General features: G+C 31.8%; 1 protein-coding gene across 1 annotated transcript in view; it reads left to right on the forward strand.

The window, feature by feature from the left end:
• The first annotated feature begins 12026 nt into the window (after positions 1-12026).
• LOC108768699 (otoferlin) overlaps positions 12027-27368 on the forward strand; it is a 29679-nt gene continuing 14337 nt past the window's right edge. Inside the window, 15 exon segments of the mRNA XM_018519228.1 lie at positions 12027-12198; positions 12804-12948; positions 14384-14537; positions 14645-14813; positions 15013-15202; positions 16085-16287; positions 18514-18828; positions 20032-20364; positions 21231-21347; positions 22687-22821; positions 23076-23237; positions 24525-24540; positions 25152-25402; positions 25727-25943; positions 26460-26686. Of these exon segments, the coding sequence (XP_018374730.1) occupies positions 12028-12198; positions 12804-12948; positions 14384-14537; positions 14645-14813; positions 15013-15202; positions 16085-16287; positions 18514-18828; positions 20032-20364; positions 21231-21347; positions 22687-22821; positions 23076-23237; positions 24525-24540; positions 25152-25402; positions 25727-25943; positions 26460-26686 (2805 nt within the window). The 5' untranslated portion in view covers position 12027.

Consider the following 27368-nt stretch of genomic DNA (forward strand, 5'->3'; position numbering starts at 1 on the left):
ACAGCGCCGATAAGGACCGTCGATGCTGACAGGCGCGGATTGGTTTCACCAGGCATGCCGCATCTACCATGCTGATCCTTTGGCGAGAGGAAACGGTTATGCCGAAGGGGCAAGGAGGAAGGATGCCATCTAGAATATGTGAGACTAATGATCGGCTACCTAACTCAAAAAGGACGAGAGGAAGAAAGGTGGTACCGAGAGAATCGGCGTTACCAATCTGGAAAAGTGACGGGTCACACGTGATCGGCACCGCGGCGGCAGGATGTCTCTCCTTTCTCTCTCTCTCTCTCTCCTTCTCTCTTTCTAAGACGTGGTAGATTGAGACACTGTGCGGCCAACTGATTGCCGATAGGCCGATGGTAAAATGAACATCGGTGCGTCATGAGTCGACCGTAAGATAAGCATCATTTTTCAGCGCGTTACATTGCACGTTGAAGAGACCGCATGATGGATGAACGTGTCACAACCCGCCGCGATTTTCCACGGCGCGAACTTGAGTGAGTGGACCGGTGGAGATCGGTTGTGGAATAGAGACGCGGAAGAGTAGCGAGAAGTTTGATGAAGCTAAACGAGGGACAAGAGAATTTAGAACGCGAAATGCTAAGTGATTGCGAGTACCAAATATCTCGGGGATCGAGTATCTTGAAGGATCGAGAGATGGGCTCTAAGAATTTTTCTGAAACCGTCTGAGATTTCATTTTCTGGTAAATATTTTTAATAGTCGCTTGGGAAAATAAAACGATTATTATAAATAAATTCTTGCTGCGTTTTTACGAATACTATGAATTATCTTTCGGATAACAATTAAATCTAATCTTAATCTATCTGTGTTTTGTATCTTTTTCTTACCTTTCCTCTCGAGTCCTCTGTAATTGTATTTGTCGAGCAAATCAAATTAAGTGGAATTTCATTAAAACCTCCATGACGATTGCATGCATCAGACTTAATTCTTTTCATCTTCACGCTTCCTTCGAGACGCCTCATCTTCTTATCGTAAATTTTCTGACGACAAGAAGAATTTAAATAATATCTAATGAGAAGGCGGAGGATTTCCCAAAGTGACTTTATCACAGACGAAGATATGAAGGTTGACAACATCCGGATATCATTTCGGATAAATAGTTTGTTCACAAAACAACCAACACGACTATCGGCACAACCACTACCACCATCTTGAAGACATTTTCCCTCGCACGCGCCTTCGAGGAACATCCGACGATCGAGAGGAAGAGGGAGACAGCGAGACGGGTAGAAAGCGAAGGCGGAGGGTCGCAGGTGCAATTTCGCGCGAATGTCGGCACGCATGTCGGATAGCCGAGAGGGGCGATCAAGGCAAACGCACCCTGGAGGACTGGGCGACGAGAACAAACTAGCCTCCGAGCATCAGTGGTGGCCGTGTTCCGTTCGTTTCCTCTCCGCGGAGCCGAAGAGAGAAGTCGCCCGGTTATGGCTACGCCTGCTACGCCAGAAGAGGCGGTTAACGAGTCTAATTAGCGACGAAAACGAAAACGAGTTTGACCCTTTTTTCTCTCTTTCTCCGTTCCTCCAGCTCCGACTCCTCTTCGTCCGTCACTGCCTCCTCCTCTCTCTTTCTCGCTCGGTCCTTTCTACGCGTATCTCCTTGTCCGCGGAGTGTCTCCTTTCTCCATTCGTATATGCGTCTACTTTCGTCCTTCTCCAACTAAACACTCTTAGGATTTAAGAAATAAAAAATCCAAGTGTTTAAGACTTGAAGAAGTTTATTATTCCAGAATCTGCGTCCATACAGCACACAGATCGTTCCAGCAATATTGCAGTAATCTTGCAATGTTGCTGCAAGCTTCTGATGTGCCGACGGATTTAATGATCCGTGGATTCGATTATTTAAAATTCGAAAACTTAGACCGTGCAAGATTTCGAGATCTCGAAACCTATATCGAAAGATTTTAGGATTACTTTGATGTTTATCGGCTTTGGAAATCTAGGAGGTGAAACATTCAAACACACGGAAGATTATTAAAGTAAAGTTTTGAAAATTGTAGAATTCAGAGTTTCGAAAAAGAATTCTGGATCTCGTTCGACAAAGATAGAAATGTTTCAGTGATATTCAAGAATCCGATGATTTGAGAAAGTTAAGGGTCCATGAAATTCTTTGGGTATCGGTCTCCGCATCTTTTTCTGGTTGTAAGAGGTCGTCTCTCCTTTTCTTAAACTGGATGGATCCCTGACCGACTCAAATCCTCTCGGCCGTCCTTTTCGCTCGACGGAAGTGGGGAATACGGGAGAGGAAATGGGGTCAGTGGGACGCAACAAGGTAGGTCGGCTGACGAGACTTTAATTTGCGTGCTTGGCCTGATTATGCTTAGGTCGTTACTCGAGTCTCGCAAAACGCGTAGCTGAAAAGGAAGCCGAGAATACGGAGAGGAAGAGGAAAAGGTAAGAAAAAACGGGGAATGGAGGTGGGAAAGAGAACGAGTGAGCCTAAAGAGGGGAAGAAGGGGGCACTATCATCGTCGACACGAGAGCGAGAGTAAGGACGCGCGGAAGAAGACGAGAATAGCTATTAATTAACAGGAGGATAACGACCCCGGTATTCGTTAGTATGCCTGTGGGCGGTGTCCTAAGACATTCCATTCGCTGGATATACCTCGCCTTTTTCCCCTTTACTCTATCATCACGCCGAGGGAAATTTTTAATTCGACGATGGAGCTGTCGTGCTCTTGCACTGTCGAAATAGAATCTCATATATATATATAATAAAATCAGTGCAAAAGTTCGTGCCCGATTTATTATTCAAACTTCAAACAGCTGCTATTTTTGTTAAAAATAAAATAAAATCTTAATCTTACTCTATCTGATGAGAGCATTTAAGAATGTATTTTTTTAAATTGTGGTGGTTTTGATAGAGTTATGAACAATCAAAGTCAAAATATTCATTTTATTTAATTTGCAACAAAAAATTGTAGGAACATTTTTAAAAACAATTTTGTAGAGAAAGCTTCAAGCTTTTACGGTAGACGGTCGAAAATTTTCTCAAATTGGTTTTTTAGCATTCTACAAACCTACAAAGTGAAAAGAAAATTTTTCATTCTTTTAGCTCGTAGTTTTCTATATGTAAAAATTACAAAACTCAAAAAATATAGTAACCAATCGAAAGAAGAAATTTCTCGTTTTAAAACCCCTTTTTTAAATTTAAATTTCGTTTATTTTTAACAAAATTGTAGCTGTTTCAATTTTAAACAATAAATCGGGCATGAACTTTTGCGCTGATCAAATACATATATAACGGTTCTCTCTCTCTCTCTCTTTCTCTCTCTCTCATTCTCTGAAATCATTAATAAGACGGAAAACAAAAAAGGCTATTTCTTATTGATACAATGTTTGTTTGTATTACTATTGTATTATAAAAGAATATATAGATACAAAATTTAGATTTAAAATAAAACTTTCTTTTTCTTATTTTTAATTACTATAACAATGCTTTTCAATTTTTATTATTAATATACTGAAAACGCTCACCTTTCTTTCGCATAAAGAGATGTATAAAAGTGTTTTCTTTTTATTACATTAATTATTTTGATCATTGTATGAATTTAGAATAGTTTCGGATATTATATAGTTTGAGAATTATATTCAGTTCACCATTTCGATCTCCATTCTTTTCTCGTTATGTTTCAATACAATCGGTCACGCTGTTCGCGCAGACACGACCTGCTAATTCTTTATGATCCTAATCGGAATTTAAACCCGTGGCATTTTTCAGGCTACCGTATGACTTGATTGAGCCTCGGTGAAAAGCATTCGATTTATACAGGGGATATCTTGATCGGCGGACGAAGGAAGAATGTACCTTCATTAAGGAAGCCCGGACGTACACGGTTTCGCTTTCGGTTCGGATCTCGGGCCAATAATCACATTTTTTCGTAGAAACATAGGAGTCCCAGGAAATTATCTGAAAAATTTATTCAATCACACCGGTATAACGCAGGACACATATATGAAGCGGATTCGTCACGAGAACAGAAGCTAATTCGCAACTACTACGAAATTTAAGATGTATTCCTTGAATGTACAAGAGAATAATAATATTATAATTAATCGACAAAATTATATTTGATATCAAATGTGAATAAAATAATCCTATATAATTATTTTGATGATTTAATAAAATTTATTTTTAAATCGATATCTATAGTTAAATTTTTTAATACAATTATTGTTCTTTCCTTGTACTTTTAGTATTTAATAGACTGCCTACTCAGCAAGTCTTGTATTATATATTTTATATGACTATCGTACTAGAATTTTTACTATCATAAGCAGATAACGATAAAATATATTACGTAACATAATTAAATAATTAAGGCCTTATCTTCATAAATACTGTATCAACTGGTATACATTCTATATCGTTATTTCGTTATTTGTATTATTTCAATTTTTATAGGATATATAGGTCGTATTTATTTACAAACATTAAAAAAATTTGGTCACTTATTGACTATCAGATTGCTTTTAAAGAACCGATAAAAAATGACCACCATAGCAATCAATGTGTTAAGATTATTGTTTATAGATGATCTAATCATTTCCTACCTGAACTGTATTACAATCGTACATATTATTACACTTTAAATCTCCTCCAAAATGTCGTTCGAGATTTCGTTAGATTTCGGCCTTGAGTAGTCACGTGTTTATAGATAAACGGGGCTATCAAGTTCACGAAATGACAGACAGCTCAGACAGATGAGTACAAACTTATGCGGATAAGATAAGAAGCGAGGTTTAAAAATCTTATATTCTGGGAAAGCTAAACGTGATTTTTTATGCATGTTTATTATGTTTAATACGACATGCGCACAAATATTGCATCTTACATCTGGCTGCTATCGGCTGAAATGTCAAATATAACCCAATAGGTCACCGTATACATCATTATAATAATGACTGTAGTCACGATCACAACGGAGACATCGAGATAAAAATAAAGATTATGCGAACCTATGTAACGGTAATAATAGCAGCAAATGGTATAAAGCAATAAAAATGATAATAGGGATAATAAAAGAGATAATTTATGTTTAAACTCTTCCAGAGAAGATACATCAAGATATGTCAAGTTTCTAAAGAAAATGAAATGTAATTTCGAATATCTATGTCTTTTGTTTGGAGAAAAGTGGATTATCGCAGAATTTATTGTTAAAAAAAGAGAAGAAATAAAGTAAATGTCCCAATAACTGCAGAACGTGTAGTGGACAATCAATAATGTATTTGTAATTATTAAGACATTTATCAATAACAACAAGACAAAAGTAAACTGAAACGAAGAAATTAGATATCTCGTATCAAAATAAATAATAAAAACATATAATTTGATTGCAAGTTACTGGAAAAAATTGTTTATTTCAAATATCACAGGGACAATTATATTTTCACTAATTTTCTTACTATTTTGAATAAAACATAGGCTGGTATTCATAGTCGGATCTTATATTTAGGACCTTCTTAAGTACAATCTTAAGGTTGTCATAAACCAACCAGAGATCGGCAATCTGTTCTTATTTCAAGACCGTTAGTAATATCTTAAGATGCTAATACAGCCTTCTGATTGGCTTATTACATTTTTAAATATATCGACTGTAAATACCGCCTAAGAAAGTCGTATTTCCATTTTAAGACATTACTTAAGACGGTCTTAAAATAAGAACGGCCTACGAATACCGCCCATAGTGTCTTATATATTTTCGAATTCTTTAAAATATTATAATTTATAGTATTTATCTAAACACATATTTGTTATGATTATAAGACATTAAAAATTAAATTTAAAGTTCTAGTTTAATTATTGTATAATAAATATGGTCTAATATATCAACGAAATTTTATATAATACTTTATACATAAATATTTTATACTTATAATTATATATAAAGGACTTAACTATCCTTTCTTTGATTTCTAAATATTTTTTAATCATCGGCAAAACAAATTTCATGTGGATATCGATTCCTGTTGTAATGCTACTAATTATCAATCAATAATAATAAGAACCGACGATACCTTCTGATTAATTCCGTTATCAGGACATTAACCTTAGTTGAAACGACGAGAGAAAGAACTACAATGCAGTTTTCAATGCAAATACGATGTACTCATCGCGCGCATCGATATATACGGAGGCGCAGGAGAAACATTGTCGGCTTGTAGCTGTCGTCGGCCGCGGAGAGCACTCCGTTAGTTCGAGAGCCCGTTGTGTCTGGCTAACAAGTCGACCCTCGTGGCCCCTCGAGGGTGGTCGGCCCCCGGGAGGTCTCCCGATCACGCGTCCCGGTATCGGCTACTCGGACACGCCCGCGGTCCGTCATCCCATCATCTACGTTCGAGCGGCCGTGCACGACACACCGTGCCCTGGCCCGAAGTCGAAGAGAGAGAACGCGAGGCCGAGAGGGTACCAACCGAAAGAAGAGACCGAGTGTGCCATGGGTACCCACCGCGCAGGAGATAGGATAATGTTCCGCTATTTATACGATGCGGCCCACTTCTCGGGCTGCCTCCAGCCACCCATGAAGAGCGAAGTCCCGAAGAAGAACCGCGATGATGGCTCGCGGACTGACCGATTGACATGCCATTGCGATCGTGCAACGGCTCAATTAAATCCGACGGTACATTCGCGGATATTTCAACGTGGATGATGAATGAAATCGATATTTGATGGAATCTCATAGAGATCGCGTTCACTCTCACGAGTATTATTCTTTCAGCTTATGAATGCGCGATTCTTTCTGTATGAAATATGACTACGTTTTGTTATATAAGTACAATGAACTAACCAATCTTGAGAGATAAATTTGAGAGACTGTACCTTATATGTTTTCAGTTCTATCGAGAGTTGAATAAATATATGTCGAATGTTTATTAAAAAGCTGTAGTTTAGATATCAAATCTATACTTTCTTTGTCTCCAGTAAAAATCAACTAAAAGTAATATAACAATGTTATAAATATAATTAAATAAGAGAAATAATATTTTCAATTAAAGCGGATGTTTAAATAAATCTGTGCAAATTTATATCTAATTCTGCAAACTGTGTGCCGAGGTCTTTTTCGATCTTGAAACGCAATAAGCAGAGTAATAATACTAATCCGATTCATCCCGGTTGAGGTAATGATTTTCGCAATAAATTGTTTGCAGATTTAACATTCTCATTAACATCATTATTAATATTCTTATAAACATGCTTATTAATATCAAAAATTATTAAATTGCTTGTCAATTTAATAAGTGACATTACTACTCTGGCTCTGCTCAGGATTACATTTTAAGACTGGCGTGCGGTTTGCAGAATCAAATATGTATATAAATTTACGTAAAAATATTTATATAGAAATATTTAAATAGCACAAAGATCTGTTTTGACTAAATATCGAATTTTTCTTATTTAATTAAGTTTATTTTCATCAGTGTTCAAATTCGTATCATAATTGTTTATCGATGTTACAATTGTGCACTCTTTCAATAATAAAACTATTATGTAACATGTATTATATTACATTTATATCATTGAATATAAAATTATAATATAATGTTGTTATTTTTAGTTGGTGTCTAGGTTGGTGTTTACTGGGTTATCCTTATAACACAAAAATGGCGCATTGATGAAGTCATCGAGTAAGAGAATCGGAAGGGTTAAAAGCAGAATTGACGCGCGACAGCCGCCTTCTAGCATCCCACGATGTTTGAGAGAAAAGCTGCGTTGCGCCCAACAAAAAAGCCACGACGTTTCCCACGTGATCCGTCGAAGCGAGGGCGGCCGAGTTCACCCTTTTGCAGATTGCGAGTGCTCATTGTTTCACGGAACAATAATAACCCGCCGCTCGCAATAATAATCTGCGCGACAAGTGTGCGAAAACTCGGCGGGCGAGAATTGCAAGGAGTCAGAAAGTAGAGCAGTAGAGAAAGAACGAGAGAGAGAGAGAGAAAACGAAAAAAAGAAGATAAAAGAAAAAGAGAAAACGAATAAATACAGGGTGTTTGATAATTAATGAAAAATCTTTTGCATAGAGGCAAAATGGACTAAACTAAGAAGAAAAGTCCTTTACAATTTTGCAATTTTTGTAATAGTTAACAAGATATTAATTGCTAAAAATTGCCGAAAATTGATTTTCAATAATTTTTTACTAAAAAACTATCAACTTTACAGAAAAACTGTAAGAGACAAAAATTGTTTATTTTCTTCTCATAAAGTTTTGAGAATTTTTTTAGAATTTTTTATGCAAAAGATTTTTCATTAATTATCAAACACCCTGTATATATAAACATGAATTTACAAAATTTCAATACTTATATAATAAAGAAGTATCAAGAAAATTTTAAACAAAAAGATAATATGAACTAAATGCAGAAGCATTAATGCTTCTACTTCTTTGCAGTCTGAATGGTTCTAAAAAATTAATATTAATTTGTGGAAAATATGTTTAAGATATAAAACATCGCATTTTTGTTCCATGACTACAAATTGTTTACTATATAAACATAGAGAAAATAGAAAAAGAAAAGAAAAAGCGAGAAAAGGAGATCGAGAGGAAAGAGGAGAAACGGAGAAAGAGAGAGAAGAGAAAAACTATAAGGGAGAAGAAGGAGGAAGAGGAGAGGAGAGACGGATGGATCATGTAGGGGGTGGCGCACAAAGACTGCGCAAAACACACAAACAGGCGTATTACAATAATGGCCGTGCGTGTTGTACAAATACGATATCGGCTTGAGGGGTCGGCTGCACGGGCACGTGACCCTCTCAAAGGGCTCGCATAACGAACACCCCCGACGGCGAGGCACCCCCGTCGGGTCGCTCGTGTTCCGCGACCAGTTAGCGGGGTTAACTTACAACCCCGCGGCTAACACGCTTGTCTCAACCCCTGAGAGTTAGCTTTTTTCCTCGTTTTATTATGCTTTTTTTCCTTTTTTTTCCCCCCTCGTCGCGTCATTGCGACGATTACTCGGTAATTTCGCCCGTTTTCCGCGTTTTTGGGGGACAAAAATTTACGGCGCGCATTGCGCCATTGTAATTTGGACCTTCATTAGAAGCAAGTTGGCGGATTTAAGTTGATAATGACGTTGTAACGTGATAATGAATTCGCCGAGCACAAATAATTGACCCTACGAGACTACTTTTTACTATTAACTTCCGGAATTATGAAAATTGGAAACGAGACAAAGCGCGATATATAGTTCGATCTTTTATAGGAATCTTAAAGAAAAAACTTATTAGCGAGTCAATTAAACATTATTTTGACAATTAAGCTGTTTCCGAAATTTGAATAAATCACTTTTATATTCTTACAATTATTATGAATATAGTTAAGAAATAAAATTTTTTTTCTAAAAGAGTAAACTATTTATGTTATAGACACATATAAATAACTGTCATTAGACGTTCTATAAGTTTTCGCGTTTTAATCATTTGCATTACGTAAGTCGATTATCTTCGACTTTCTGTTATATTAAATAAATTCAGAAAGTTAATTATATTTTTGATTATCATCTTTATAATACTTAATTATAGTCATCTTTATAATACTTAATTATATAGTTAACTTTGGCGATTCCTTTGCAAGCGCAGGACAATTAATTTCGCGACGATACGCTCGCATGGGAAAATTTCAAGCGTCGACCGTAAGCGAGTATTCATTCTCATTAATAACTGTCCGCATCCTCGGCCTTTATCGTTCGTGTTTTATCGAGGGCTTTTTTTCACACTAGATTTCCATAATAATAAAGAGAAACGCGCCACGATATCGATGACGTCGTCAATACGTTTCGCATAGTTGACAATTCGTAAGGGAGGAACGGCGATTCGAATGAACCAGTAAGGGCGTGTAATAGAGGGTGTATATTCGAAAGCTATTATGGGCACGTCTCATATACTTCGACACGTGCTGTTGCAAGTTGTAAATCATTTGTGTGTGTGTGTTTCCCGTAAGTTCAGCCACAGACAGGAGTTAAGGGGACAAATGGACAAAGAAACTATTTTTTAAAACTTCATCACATATCTCAATTAGTTTTGTAGATTAATTATTTCCTAAACTGAATTATGTACAAGAATAAAAAACTTTTTGTCTCTTAAGAAAATTATACGAATTTCCACATTTGTAGAATTTGTTTATAGCTGATTTTGTATAGAAACAAGTCACAAATATGAATTATGAGTTTTTATCACTTCTTTAATCATCTAAATTCTAAATAGATCATGTTTTTATCAGTATTAATAAAATGCAATAGTTAGTTTCCAAAAAATAAGGGTGTCTCTTCAGAAGATCTTAAGACTTCCCTCTAATATTTAATATTTTAATGAAATTTGTTTATGTTAAATTGATTGAAAAGAAATAGTATTTTAAGAGAAAAAAGAATAGAATTCTTCAAGAAGAATTATTAAAATAGATTAATTTTATAAATGATGGTTTTCTAATAAAGCGCTTAGTTCTTTTTATGAAAGAAATATTTTATGTAGGTACGTATTGCGGTATGTCTAGTTTAATTACGCGTCAATATTTTAGATTACGACTGTATTTCGATTGCTGTCAGAACGGTGGATAAGTACTTTGTCAGGTGAGGCCTGTATTTACACGACTGACACAAAATTGACGTGTGAAGTACGCACTTGTGTCTGACAAGGTGGCCTTCGACAGAAACGACATGAAGTCGGGGTGAAATCTATTATCTGAATATACGCAGTTTCTGTTTATAGAAAAATCGTTATGAGATAAATTTAATCTTAATTCGAAGAAGTTCTTTGATAACTTAAATCCACGTCTCTATTGTAAAAAGTTCATGTTTTATAAAAATAACTTCAGTTTGCTTTATTTTTTTTAAGTGAAGGCAGCGGAAATAATAACATAAAATTTGTATATATTTTAATTATTTGTCGTACGGAGATCGAAAATAAAAATAAAACAAACTTTTGCAATTGTAAAAAAGATTATAAGAAATAAATATAAGTTAACCAACGACTTTTCCAAAATTCAAGAACTGCAATCCGATTACATCAGACGCTGTAGGAATATCTACTCCACGGCGCAAGTTTCAGATTAAAAGCGGAATTATGATATTGCAAATATTGCAGTGGAATTATTATATTGCACATTTATATTTTCTTTTCCAAACTTTAAATTTAAACATTTAATGACAATGAATGTTATTAAAAAACATTAATTTTTGTAAAATAAAAATTTTTAATAAGATTAAAAATTAGTCATTTATAATATTTATAATATTTATTTATAATATTAATATCTGTATACATATATTTTATATATACATATATATATATTGTATAATTATAAATGTTCTTTTTCCATATTGTTTGCTTTTGAGAGAAGCGACAGACGATGAAACTTTTAGTCGAGTTGTAAGAACCAACAGTAGGTAAGAACGAAAGCTAGACTTTATATCAATAATAGTCAAAAGTGTATCTTCTGCAGTTAACTCTTGCACAAATTATACCATTTGATGGTATGTGAATAAAAGTCTAAATCTGTTGATAAATTCTTTTGTTTACAAATATATGTATAAAAAAATACAATTCTGTATTTAATTGCAAAATAGTAATCATAAATCATACAATATAAAAAAATCGAAACTTATTTTAAACATAAAAAACAATTATTTTTTAAGTAGATGTGTAAAATATACAATGGTTTCCTATACCTGTAAAAAAGTATGTAGATAGCTTTGTTACTGATACAGTGAAGATGTATTAAATGCGAAGCAGATACTTCATATAATATTTTGAAAAAAGATGTATTATTTTTTTTAACAACACTAAAACTGTTACTATGAATTATAAAAGTGAATAAAGAAAGTTTTATTGACGAGAGAGTTTTATCAAACGTATTCCAAATATTCTCGTACTTTGTTCGCCGCCTTGTATAGTGCCGTGCATAAATTCAAAGCCGTCGCACTTGGAGTGTCCAAAAACAAACAAACAGCAAGTTAAACAAATGCAAATCGCATCTGGCGTGTGGCCAATATCAGCAATCGATTTTGTAGCCCGCGATGCCTTTCAAGAAATTCAGACCGAAGTTCTCTATCTACCAAGTTTGCATTACTATACTCGAAGCAAGACATTTGCCACAAAATGCGAATCCGCTGGTCGTCGTCAAAGTTGGAAATCGCAAGAGAAGGACAGTGTTACGTGAGAAGACTGACAATCCTATTTATAACGAGGTGAAGTTATCCAATCTATCAAAACTAATTTATATGAAACGTTCGTCTTGAAATTACAAGTTAGAATGGACTGACTGGACAGACATCTGCACAATCTTTGAGTACTAAAATATTCAAATCTTTGTTAACCTAGTTCTTAAAATTTAAAACTTAAAACTGAAAGTTTAAAGAATTTAGATTTGTTTCCAGAATTCTTGAGTTCTCTGAAGATTGTAGATATGTATAGGAGACGTGTAGGACATGTCTATACATAGGAACTTATATATATTTCTAAGCTTCAAATAGTTTTGAAGTTTTTAGACTCTATCAAATTTCATAAATTAAAAATTAAATTTGTTTATTTATTTTAAAACATTTGCAATTTGTGGTTAAAACGACATCATAGATTATTAAAATTTTAGAAACTTGTCAAGTTATGCAGTATTCTTGCAGATATGAATCTTTTAAATTCAAGAACTTTAGAGTGTATAAAGATTGAAGATTCTGTTCTTTTAAGCTTTCCTGAAATTTTTCTGACGGTTAACTTTTGGAATACTATGTGCGTGAACAAAGATATTTTATTCATGTGGACTTACATATTTACCTTTTGCCTTTTAAATACACAGTACTTTGTATTCGACTTCACATGCAGTTTGGACAATCTGCTAAACACGAGAATCACGATAGCGGTCTATCTGCGCAACTTTGTTCGGCGACTAAAGTTTCACGGAAACACTTCCTTCGAAGTTGCCACAGTATGGGAACAACCAGGTTACCAAAAAGAAAAATGAAAATAGAGATAAAGAAAATGCGAATGTACTTTATAGCTTTGTTACTGATACAGTGAATTAAAAGGAAGAGATAAATTCTTTCTAAGTGGCAAACAGCTTAAAAGAGTTGGAGGGTCATAATGCTTGAAAATCGTACTTGCTTTAACAATTTTTTATGAAAAACTGAATAAATATATAATAGTAAAATTTTGAGCTATATTTATGCAACAAATAAAAAGTAGAAAAATACATTGTTTTAACAAATATAAATATACGAAATATGTATATGTATATAACTACACTGTTAAAAAAATATCATGAAGTTTAATATACTTTTAAGTTACATAGGTTGAATTTAATTTCATAACATTACATTACATTAAATTTAATGTAAGTGTTACTGAAAAATATATTTGTATAGATGTACATAAAATTTAATGTACTTTTCACAAAATTTTATGAAATTTAGTATACTTTTCATAAAATTTTATTTGGATTTGCATGAAATTTAATGCATACACAGTCATTACATAACTACTACTGTAATTTAGTTTCCAGTTAAACTATTCATTACTTTTTATGAAAGACTTTTCATAAAAAAGTTACTTCATAACCACAAGCTTCCTTTACACGTTACTTGAATTTATAACAAAATTTCTGACAGTGTAAAATATATTCTGTTTCTTTTTCGAGTTCGTGGTTTTGCAATGATATCTCCCTTCGCGGTAATCCGATTATGGTGCATTTTAGCTAGAAGTATTCAGAAGATTTGCCGCTATCCGGTGAATCATGAACAATGCCGTTAAAATATTTCGTTTTACGAAACTAATTCTTTAGTGTAAAAAAACTAAACAAAAATTGAGAGTTTCTTAAAATAATTTCTGTCATTCTGCTAATTTTTATTTGATTTATTTTGTAGTGAATTATCAGATAATGGAAAATCTTCCGAAGATTTTTAATTAAAATCGAACCACTGAAAACTATCATTGCGAAACAACTAAAAAGAAACGAAATATACTTTTATTATATATATGTATGTGTGTATAGTATACTTATATTTGTTAATAAAAAATATTTTTTTCTATTTTTTATATTGCATAAATGTTACTCAAACTAAGCATTTGTCAATAAGAAACTAAATACACATATATATCGTATATGATTATTTGTCAATAAAGAATATATTTTTTTACTTTTTGTATGTCGTATGAATATCGCTTAACACACTTTCACATATTTGTTCAATTACTTATACAAAATTGTCAAAGATTTCGAGGAATCTGACTCTCCAATTACCTTAATTATTCGAAAAGTATAAGCATTTCTGTTTACAAATAAAAATGAAGAAATAGACATCGGAGAAACGCTTCAGAAATTAAAAATAAATACGTTCGATTTATCAAGAAGCACTTTCAGGTTGTTGCTTCTGTGTGTAGATCGTCAATACTATCATAAGTGGGCTGTGTTGACAGATCCAAAGGATCTGACGGCGGGTCCGAAGGGTTACGTAAAGTGCAACATTACAGTGAACGTCAAGGATGAGAAAGTCAAGGTGCATCCAGAAATATTAGATGAAGACGATATCGAAGGGTAATCCCTCCTAAAAGATAAATTCTCATCATTGACATATCCATAATTTACACCGAGTAGCTTATCAGAATTTCCATTGTTTGCTTGAATTTCGCGCTTGAACGTAGGAACCTCCTGCTTCCTATCGGTGGTGAGAAACTGCCGTTCAGGCAACGTGCTCGATACGTTTTCATTGTTTATCGCGCCGACGGTTTACCCGACATGAGCAGCTTGTGCAGAAAAACTGATTTCGAGAACATTAATCCCTACGTGCAAATATCATTCGCTGGAATGAAGGTACGAAAGAGTTTATTACAGGGCTCTTATTTTCACGCGGAGATAAAATTTCAAAACATCTTTAGCTCCTACGGAAATAAATATATAACATTAGGTGTTTAATGCATAAACTTTGTTACTACCGACCAGAAGTATTTATTTATAGAAGACACGGCCTTACACAGCCGAACCAAACGATTACAGGCTGTAGTGTTTTCAGGGATCAACGAGTGAAGCATGGCAAACCTACTGTCCGAAATTCTACGAGGCCATAATTTTCAAGGAGATGTTCCCCGTTCTCTGCCATCGTGTGAGAATCACTATAAAACACCGTATCGACAGTTGCCGGACTTGCACCGTAGCGGTACATATCCTGGATACAACAAAGATCTCGAATTCCGGAGAGTATGGTGAGATCACCAAATGATCCTCTGTCCTTGTCAAGAATAAAAAACGGCGTAATTTAATTTGCTTCCGGATAAAGTAAATTTGGAATAAATAAATATATTTACATGTACACTGAGAGAAAAATTTTTGGTATTTGTGACTAATAATTACATGTTATCATAATTATGATTATTACTTCTTCAATGTTAGTAATAATAACTTATGTATAACTTTTATGTATAAGTATGTAGAGCTTTATCAATAAATATACATATAAAGTTGGCACCGAAAATCACAGTTAAATTATATACAGTTAAATTATTGTAGTTGCAACTATTTTTTTATAATAATAACTGTAATTTATGGTCACTTTCGATGCCAACTGTATGTATTTGTTGATAGAATTATACTATACATATAGTTCTATCAACGTTATGCTTAATATTATAATAGCAATAATTATGATAATTATAATAAGTATTAAGCTGTTCATTTTTATAGTTATTTCTGTTATAATAATTGTCTTTATATTTCTAGAAAGATATGTAGTTTAAAAAATACTTGATTAACATTGAAAATGACAGTTAAATTGTAATAATTGTAATCACTTTTTTCTTGCATTGTGTCTTTATCTCCCACTCTGATATCTTTACTCCAAATACGATAAATTGTTTACGATATAGACTCATATATTTTAAATATTTTTATATTACGATAAAGTCTGATAAAAAAAATAAATATTTACACAAATAAATTTCCAAGTATAAAGTTCGAGATCAATCCTTATTATTGTCATTTAAACGCACGCTCACTAATATGTACAAAGTTCAAGTAAATGTTAGAAAGTAATAAAGAAAGAGTGCGACGTGAAAAATTGCAAAAGGTAGCATTTGTCCTGCCAACAGGATTCCTGCCGACTTACGGGCCGTCTTTCATCCACTTTTACGGATCCGGCTCCGTGGAAAAGAACGGCTGCTCGGGCAAATGCTTGACGGCAATGCCTTTGTATCGCGGAAGGGTGCTTCTGTCGCTGAAAACTGAAATGGATGACCTAGAAGCATCCCCAGGAATCGGAGTTGAAACCATTCCAGCATCTCCCATTATTGAAGTGATTAGATTTGTTGTTATTCACTTTTGCGACAATTTATTTTATTTATAGTTAAAATTTAATATATTTTCCTTATAAAAAACTGGTTTTCCGCAGCAATAACCTTTATAATCCTACAAAAGTTTCTAACATGAAATTAATTAATTTTGCTATACTTTTAACCCTCAGTATTCACAAAGAGTTACCGTAACCTCCTTGATTTTCATAGTTTAGACGTTTTTTTCCGATCCCTTTTCACTTATTGCAAAATATCTTTTGTGCTACGACATTTTAGACTTTCTAACTCAAAAATTCTTTTTTTTTCAGTCTTCAAACGATAGATTAAAAAAAAATTAGTTAAAATCGATGCACCACAATACAAGCAAAAGAAAACGTTGATTACAAATACTCGGTTGTGGGTAGATTTTTTGAGATGTGGGGGGATACTGAGGGTTAACAAATATAATAAAACAATGCCTAAAATATCTTTGAAATCTAATTTACTCTACTAGATGCTAATAAATCATTTCTTTTTAATTGAAAAGAAAAAATTTATGCTTCGATTGAATAAAATGTAAAGATTTATACAGAATTTAAAAAATTACAAACACTGAAATAAAATAAAATAATTTCTTAGAATGATTTGTAATAAAAGAATTATGAAAACTTATATTCAAAAAATGTAGAAAAGCTTATGGTCGACTGAGGAATATCTTTTGGTCGGAGTACTATACGACGTGTGTTTGATCGACCGTTCTAGATTTGGATCGAAATTAATCAGCTTTGAATTGAGTCTGGGAAACGCGGGAAATCAGCAATTCTCGCATAGTCAATGCATCGAAAATAATGACAACCAATCAGGTGCTCTATAAACTTTTATCCTTGTCCATCATATTATCGCGTCTGTCTGAAAAACGTTTTAACACTAAATGTGACTGTAAATGGAAACGGAAATGAGAATTTAGGGAGACAATTTGTTTCAAATACCTAGTATTTTTCTTTCACCTACCGCAACTCCAGCAATGCAGTCGCCATCGATTGCGATTTCTACAGGATGGTTCCCGATAAGAGAGACAAATTTTCGGGTCTGGTGGAGGAGACGACTGTTTTAAGGGATAAAATTTATGTTGCGCAACTTACTACTTTTCCTCTATCTGCAACGGTATCTCTACGAATTTGTCGCTGTTGGTTACAGTCACTCTGTATTTGTCTCATGTGAATTATGCTTTTAACGTCAATGCGAGATGGGAAGCAGAAAGTCACATTTAGGATTGAGAAGTGCGATAAAAATATTCTTTTCCTCGTTTATTTTTGCCTTCGGCAGAAATCGAGTTGCTGAAAAAGCGATTGAACTTCGAGAGTCAATCAGCCCCACGAACGACCGGCACTTTGGACGGCAAATATAATTATGTGCCTTTGGGATCCAGAAAGCCTTGTTTATATGTGAGATCTTGGTGGCCAAATTTGGAATGGAGGATGAACAACAACAATAATCTTCGCTATATTTCTAATTTTTTGGTATATATAATTAGATGTCATTAAAAATGCCAAAATTTTTAATTGGAATAGATTTGAAATACTATTTCGAAATCAGATTATAAAAATTACTGTATTTACGTTATTAAATTTCACTTTAAAACTAAACTACACTGTTAGAATTATAGCGTATTAATTTTTTAAATATTAATTTCAATACAATTAATAAAATCATAATTATTTTATTAAAATTTATTTCAATAAACTCAAATTTCATAAAACTTTTTTAATAAATTAATTTTAATTTTATTAATTTTATTACAGTTAATTTTAATAAAATTAATATCCTTTCTAATAATCCTAATAGTTTATTTTAAAGTAAAATTAAATTTTTAATAAAATAAATATATTGTAACTTTTTAAATGTAATTTCAAAATAAAATTCTAAGTTTATTCAATTAAAACTTTGCGCATCTTCGATGACATGTAAATAAAATTAATTTTAATAATTTTTGCAATTAAAATAATTACAATTAAAGAATTTTTTAATATATATATATATATAATTTTAAATATATATTAATTTTAAATTTGTTTTATTTTGAGAGAGAAGTTACTAGTTATTATTGTTATCACTTATTGTTAAATATTAGTTAAAATCAATATGATTTTAAGTAAATTTTCAAACATCTTAACGTATTGGAATTATTTAACGTCAAGTACAGTTTGTGCGAATTAGAAAAATTATAAATCATTTTAATCTGATTTTAGGAGACAAGATTAGATAAACTGGAGACTCTTATGGCTGTTGAGAACCCTATAGCTTTCGAAGCTTACAATGAAACGATTCGCACATTAAAAGCTCACTGTGTGCGATATTTAGACGCGTTGGACACTGGCAGGTATGAATCCAAAGAAGGAACCACTAAACTCGATCGCCATCGTGCAAGTTTGTTCCGTAAAAATGTCGAAGATATACTTACGAGGATTAAGATCAACGGTGAACTTCCTAATAACAATTACATGAGGATTGCGATGATTCATGCGTATCATTATTTAAAAAAATTGAGGACTCTGTGCGATGATGTAAGTTAACAACGTAGCTTCTATCAAAAAAATGTAAAGTTAAAAAAGAAATGACGCAAATCTTATTTCTTAACCTTTTCTGGACCAGATTTGTGATCTTTCCCCCTCTTTTTTTTTAATAAATTGTTTGCTTAGTTTCTTTGAAGCTTGACCTATGGAGTAATTTAATAATGATTTATTCGTGTCTCTGAGTGTCAAAAATAAAAAATTCAGAACAGTACACTTACAATTAGTATGGTGGATAGAATTAAAAAAAAGATAATTTGATTAACATAAAGCTCGATTTGAGAGTGTTTAATAATATCAAGTTTTCAATTTCGCTTTATTTAAAGCTTTCGGTGATAAATACTGATTTCCTAAATTGACAATCAAACTCTGATTAACCTTATGATGCTCTAAACTTCATAGAGATTACTACACAATCGGCAGACAATATTTTTTCATTAATTAAATATTGTATATTTTGTTGTAACATTAATAATTATTAAATGTTTATTAAATATTTATTATATATTATTAAATTTCCTAAATTGACAATCAAACTCTGATTAACCTTATGATGCTCTAAACTTCATAGAGGTTACTACACAATCGGCAGACAATATTTTTTCATTAATTAAATATTGTATATTTTATTGTAACATTAATAATTATTAAATGTTTATTAAATATTTATTATATATTATTCATTTCAAATAATAAATATTTCAAATAAAGAAAATATTTATTAAACATTTATATGATGTTTATTTAATAATATTTATGTCACATTACTAATTTATTTGTAATAATGATCTAAAAAGAAATTTATTTAACATTTATTTAATATTAATTTAATATTTATGTTACATTTATAATTCATTTGCAATAATGATTGGAAGAAATATATATATATGTATATATATTAATTCTATACAAAAGCTTGTATAGTTATCACCTATATTGTTACTATTACGGTGTTTTTCTCTGTATATTATTGTTTAGCTATTTGCTCAAAATTTCATATTTAATAAGATTTATTTGTTACATGCATTAAAAAAAATTTTGATAGCAATTGTCGTTAATGACGATTAAAGTGCTATTGAAAAATCATATGCTGATAATGGATAACTATCATGGCAAATCGATATGTTAAAGATTTCTTCTAGATATTTTACGATTTCGATCTTACATGATGGATCATTTGATATGTCGTTCAATCAGCCCCAACACAGTCTTCCGGATGTTTTCGTCTGGATGATCGCTGGCTCGAAGCGAGTCGCTTACTCGCGTCTGTCGGCCGAGCAGATCGTCTACTCCGAAGAAGTGACCGAAATGGGCGGGAAATGCGGTCGGCGAATCAATCTGTTCCCCAGGAATCCGGACGACGAAAGCGAGCCTGTCGAATATAGCGCCTGCAAAATCGAGGCATTTTTGTGGCTCGGCAACGCGAGGTACGCCGCCGCATGTTGGAGCGCAATTCCGCCGGGATACGAGATCGATCACGGCAGAAATGTCGACACGTTCCCGAAGTACATCGAGTACAATCAGTTCTCGGTAAGAGACGAGTGAAAAGATAGCGACAGGGCATTACGATGCACGAAATGCACAAATTGATCGCGAGCGTGACGTTTGATTTCGAGAGAAATCAGATTGACGCGCCTCGACAGACATTAAGGATGTTTTTACCTATATCAGTTAAAAATATCAGCCAAAGTATCAGTGAAAAGAGCCAACATCGACAAAAAATTTTTATCATAAATTCGGCTTTTAATTCTCAGCGAAATAACTACATTTTGCTATAATTTTAGGTAAATAATTTTTAAGTAATAAATGTAAGTGGATTCAAATAAACTTTGCACGATTTATTAGTTTTGTTAGTATATAAAAGAATTGAATATAATTCATGATGCTACAGCTTTATCCAATTTGCAAATAAGTACAAATTACAAAATGCGATTTTACATAAGAATTAAGACAAATAAAGAAATTAAATAAATTTTAACCAATAAGAGAGAACTGTCTTTAAATTTTGTATAATACTCAGACGTAATAGAAAAATCTATAACATTTTTATATTATTGCTAATGCTCTGAGATATGACACATATATTCAATTCTTAACGCTATAAGAAATACCAACGTTTCTCACTTATTAAAAGAAAATGAAGCGAATAAATTATTATAAAAACAAAAAAATAATAAAAAAATCAAACATTAATGGAAGACATAATTATTGAAAAATAAAGAATTTTATCATCATACTTTTTACACAAAAACATGTGATATAAATCTAAAAAATAAAAACGATCAATGATGACCGCTCGTTACTTCTAATTTGAATTGTAAATTGAAACGCGTGTAAAAATGATATACCGTAATACTGCAGTACCTGAAAAAGATACATTGTGATCGTTATTACAGACGTTTCAGTTGAGAGCTCACATATTCCAAGGTCGCTTTGATCCCGGAATGGACGCTTCCGGCTTGTTGGATTCATATATACGAGTCGCGTTTCAAGGATACACGGCTTCCACGAGGGTGAGTTACGTTTAACATTTTAACGGAACGTGCAAATTTCACTTTCCCAGTTTTTGAATCTTTAAAATATGAAATTTCGAGATATAACTCGTCCGCCGGATATCGTGGCGTTCTATGTCACCGTGGTGATCATGCCGTGTATGCATACACGGTCAGGATGCCGTGAAATTTCTGCGGTGTGTATTCCTATGACATTTCACTTGAAACGCGCGAGAGTAACGACCGATGTAATACGAGCGTGATTAATGTTGCACGCGCAACGTTTCGTTCCGTTCGTTCGCTATATGAGAGTGACAAATATTAAAATTTACGGTTTGTTGCGACTGTATTTGCTATTTAAAAGCGTTGTAATACCACTCGATTTGAAACCGATTCGTTCCATATTAACGAGGTAATGTATAACTGACAAGTTTCAAATTGACATCATTTATCATCGTTACCCTGATATTATGTGATTGATAAGATCTAATTGATGATTAATTAAGTTACAATAGGCTGTTTAAAAATATAGTTCAATATTTATTCTGGCACAAGTAACTGATGATAATTATCAAAGAAGAAACCTTTTTTTTTACATTATTTTAAATTATTCCTCATTTTTAAGATGCTTATTAGCATCAATATTGTCTATTAAATTGCTACTACTAATGATTGCGTTTCAAGATTAAACAAGATTTTGGCACACGATTTTTTGAATTGGATATGTACATGATTTCACACCGAGAAATATTGAATTAACATTTAACCAAAAATAGAATTATTTTTTTTAATTGAATTACTTTTTAAATACAAGTTGCTTCACTTTTACTAAATTATGATTACAATTAGATATATTAAGTTTCAAAAACTTTTCTTATTAAATAAAATTAATTTTTAGTTTTAATTTTAAATTAAAATTTTCAAAAAAAGCCAACTTGTAAAAATTCTTTATCGATTCTAGTTAACAATTCTTTATTATTGTGCTCTTTTAAAGCTTTTTATCGTTTATTTTTTATATAGTTTATTTTATAAAACTATATTGAAAGTTGCAATTAAATTATTTATTCAATTATGTTTATGTTGACCTTTTATATTTTTACATTAAGATTTTTATTACATTGTAGATGTTAACATTTCTAGTTAATCCCTAAAATACGATAATGTATGTTATCAAAATATTATACAGTGATTGTATGACATTTGGTAAAGAATCATATATAATTAGATCAAAACTGTTTTAAATAATAAAAAATATTTTCAAGAAAAATGTTTGCATTTATTTAGTAAAAAACTTAAAACTAACTTAAATTTAATTTAATTTTATACTTACATCTTTTGTATACTTTTATAATTTTTCCAGGTGATAAGACAAAGTTTAGATCCATTTTGGGACCAGACATTAATTTTTCCTCCAATTATTTTGCATGGTAGTAAGGAATATACTAAATTTCTGCCACCCGAAGTCGTCTTGCAGGTTTTTCAGCATGATTTATGCGTAAGCAAAGCAATAAACCTGTCAAATTTCTTGATAGTATTTCCACAAAACGAAAAAGGAAATATGTAAAAATAAGATAAAGTAGTTCATCCAAAAAAAGAATACAAATACAAAATAAAAATATTAAAAATATTGTTGTTTATATATAGATATAATTATTTATGATGTTTTGAAGTAAAAATGAAAGTAAAAAAAAGTTTTTTTAAAGTTATTCAATCAAACTTACGTATTTTTTGTATACGGAAAAAATACAGAGCACGAGAGAATTCTGTGGCAAGTGTATCGCGGTGCCATTAGTGAAACTCACCACGGAAACTTACTCACCGCCCGATTTTCCACCGAAATTAGAGTGGAACAAATTCCAACCGCAGAAAGATTGCACCGGGTCAGTTCTCGCCGCTTTCGAGTTGATAGAAGTGAGTTATCGATTTTTCTTCTCAGGACAAATATTAACACGATATTTCAACAGTGTCACCTCTCTATTGTTATATAATACATTTTATTTAATGATCAATACGTCTGTTTTTCGGAAAGATACTGTAAAACTCGATACAAAATGAGTATAATGTAGGGTGGCTAATAACTTCCCATTTCTTTTTTTACTAATTAGTAATTGACTAATTTGTACGAAATATTCCAAAAACACATCAATTTCGTTTTTCAAGAGAAATGTACAATTGTAATAAATTCAACCCTTGTGTTGCGGTAGTCTCTTTATTCAGATATTGAATTCATATATTTACTGGCTCAGTTGAATATAATTCAAATTACATATAAATTCGGAGCTATTCGAGTCTATTATGTCAAACGTTTCAACTTTCAATAAGGTTCTTTTCAGTGAACAATTTAAATTTAAATACAAATACATACAGTGTAATAACCTATATTTTCATATTCAAAGAACAATTCAATTGTTGGCTACTGTCCTCAATATATTGTATAGACTTCTAGGTGATCCGCTTATCTTCTTTATGATATCCTGTGCCATTATGATACTCCTTGTCAAACAATGCATATCGATCCGATGTAGATTCTTTGTATAAATAAATCAATCTAAGATCGGAGAATTTATGGCTCCTAAACCAAGTACACTAGATACTCTTTATTAAGATAATTACTCAAAGATTTTAAAAATATTTTATCAGGTAAAAGTATCAACCTAAAAATCAACCAGAGAAGCTAATATCAATTAAAATGTTTGGCTACAACCTAAAACCAACTACAAAGAAATAAAAAAGAAAATAATTTGGCTTATAACATTCGCGTTTAACAGATTAAGCAGCTTTGCAACTGTTGTAAAATTTTTTAATATGATTGAATTTTCTCTTCCTTTGGTTCCTCACTGGACCTAAATGTATAAACGAACCATATTAGAGAATTTTTTTCTTAAAATTTTTTTCTTTGGAGATACTTGAAAATTAAAATTTATGCCACGAGTTTCACGCGATCCGATTTACGTCCGATTACATCATAAGCTAATGCTGGATAAGTGGATAAGTGCTGTAGAATAACGCCGGAAATGTTTCAAAATATCTGTAACTCGGATAAGAAGCTTTATTATTCTATGAAGGCTGATGGAAAACAGCTTGAATATGTACATAGGTAAATTTTTTTGTAACTTTGCAAATTTTCAGTTTTACATATCTAAAACTTTCAAATGCGATTTTTTTTTTAAAAGCATGTGTTGTATCAAGAGAATTAAGCTAAATTTTAAAGAAAGTTAAAATATTTTTAAAACAATATATCCCTTTTGATTCTTATTGCTATTTAACATTTTTGAAGTGGTAGTTATCCTAATTAAGGGAATAAAGCAGTATATTAACCATAGATATAAAGCACTTTTCAAAGATGTTACGCTGTTTGTGGCGTTGTGTTATCTCCGTGTCTTGATTCATCGTTAACTGCCAACGTTTCGTGAACAGTTCACTTCATCAGTGCGGGAAGCACCTTAACTGCAAACCGCAAATCACAAAAAAACCGCTTAGATTCTTTACAGAAAATACTCGTAGAAGCCTGAAAAGTATTAAAGCACTCTTAGTTTGCTGAATTTTCTTAAAAAAAAGCGATCATAAAATCCAAAGGAATGTTAAAACTTATAAAAATAAAATATTATTTTTCAATAAAATTATTTTTTAATTTATCTTTTGTTAGATGTAGAAAGTTTATGTCAATTTATAAACTTTATATTTTTGACTAAAGCTGCATATTTCCTTTAAAAACAAAATGGACATGTTTCGATATATTTCGCACAAATCAGTCGATTATAAAAAAACAGGGTGAAAATACAGGATTTACCCCGTATATGTACGTATCTTGGATAATACATTGAGTTTTATGATGACCCTTCTTCAAAATTGAAAAATAATATATATACAATATACCGGATATCAGACCGAAAATGACGAGCTACAGACTGGAGGTAATCTTTTGGGGTGTTCGCGATATGAGAAAGATAAAATATATACCGGTACGTAGGCCGAGAATTATAGTGGAATGCGTCGGAGTGCACATCAAATCGGAGGTGATGAAGAACGCTAGGAAATACAGCAACTTTGAGGAACCGCACATTGTGATTGAACTGGTAATCTTGAAACTATTCCGAGAATAATTAGCAAACTTTGTGTGTAACACATGTGTGAGACGTTTAAACTAAATACATGTACACGCGCAATTTAAGAGAAATGGATAACTTTTATTTAAAAAAAAAACAGGGTCAGCTTTTTTGGAAAATCTGGAAACCGTATTTCGATAATAATTTGATTAACGTTTTATTTTGATTGTTGAAGTCTTCCAGTGTTAATTGTCTTAACGGTCAGAAATCAGACTACAATTAAAATAAATCAACGCGATATACACTATTAATAGCAAGAAAATGGAACCGCTTTAAAACACATTAATCATCAAGGAAATGCCGGAGCTCGACATTTACTATCCGAGCATCACTATAAAGGCTTACGATTCGCGCGGATTTGGCTGCTTCAAATATGCTGGGATCTGTATTATCCCTAACATCCGTGTCTTCCTGGAGCAATTAATAACCGAGGAAGATTATGATGTGCAGATATACGAGTCGAAATTCATGCAGAAATTCCAGTTGGCAAAACGGCAGACGGCAATAGTGTGTTAGTGCGCTTTCAGTATTATTGTTATTTAAATGATATTAGTGTTTATTATAAAAATGTATTAAATAATAAACGTTATTTAATACGTTTTTATAATAAAAATTAGATACATATATACTTTATTATATTTTATTAAAAATGTATTACATGTATAACACATTTAATACACTTTTATAATAAATATTATTTAATACGTTTAAAATAATAAATTTAGTTTTTATTATAAAAATGCATTAAAAATTATTTATTATGAAACTGTATTAAATGCATTACATTTTGAATATATATATATATAAAATATAATACATTTAATATAAAGTAGAATATATATTTTCAATAAGATACAATAAAGCTAACTGCATATTGTGAAGAAAAAAATATATTTAAGGAAATTTATAAATTGGAATTATTATTTCTTTCTATTGTTATTCGTATTATTATAAATTTTTATATTGTTTCATAAAAATAACTATAGGTTTTTTATATAATATTATTTTTGTTTTATGTTTGATACAGTACCTTTGCCGATCGATTATAATCCATCGAAGGAGGAGAGCAAAGGTCTCATTGCGTATAAGAGAATGGCTGCAACGGACATCCATTCTAAGCTGAGGAGGCTGCTCGTAATCATGAAGGGGATATTAAAATTCAAGATCTTTACCAAGAGAAAAAAAGTGGAAATTTACAAAGATAGCGATGATGAAACTCTCGATTGGTGGAGTAAATATTTTGCCTCCCTTCAGGTTCACATAACAGTTTTAAATGAAAATAGTATAACTAATGCTAAAATTATTTTTTATTACTTTGCATGAAAAATTCATGAAAACATAATAAAATTATTGAAACTTTAAAGCTCTCTTCAACTTAATTATTTTAATTCAATTATTTTAATCAAACATGTATTTATATTTTTTTTAATTATGACTTATAATAGATTGATTAATTATTCTAACACAATTTTAATTTTGGAATTTAATGTTGAGATGTTTTAATGATAATTTAAAAATAATCTAATTTTCACACAAGTTAAAATATTTGTTATTTTTATATGATTGACAATTATTATTATAAACATTAATCAGCACCTAAACCCTGCTCCTTATAAATTTTCATCTTTTTTTATCTCTATAATTTCTGGTACTAAATTAAATCATGTAAATCTAACTGCGATAACCGCGTAGACATTAAACTGCTTAAATACTTAGCTGCTTATGTATTTAGAAATTCAATTGTTTGTGTACCTAACGGTTAAGGAGCTTATTGTTATAGTAGCTTAATTACTTAGCCTAAATACTTATATGCTTAAACATTTTATAATTTACTAGCTTATTTGCTTAGCAGTTTAACGATTTTAGATATTTTTATCTTACTTTTTTTTTCAGTTCACATTTTTTATAAACTGCAAAAAAATTAAATTATAGGATT

Source organism: Trachymyrmex cornetzi, unplaced genomic scaffold (genome assembly GCF_001594075.2).
Source record: "Trachymyrmex cornetzi isolate Tcor2-1 unplaced genomic scaffold, Tcor1.1 scaffold823, whole genome shotgun sequence".
Lineage (NCBI taxonomy): Eukaryota > Metazoa > Arthropoda > Insecta > Hymenoptera > Formicidae > Trachymyrmex > Trachymyrmex cornetzi.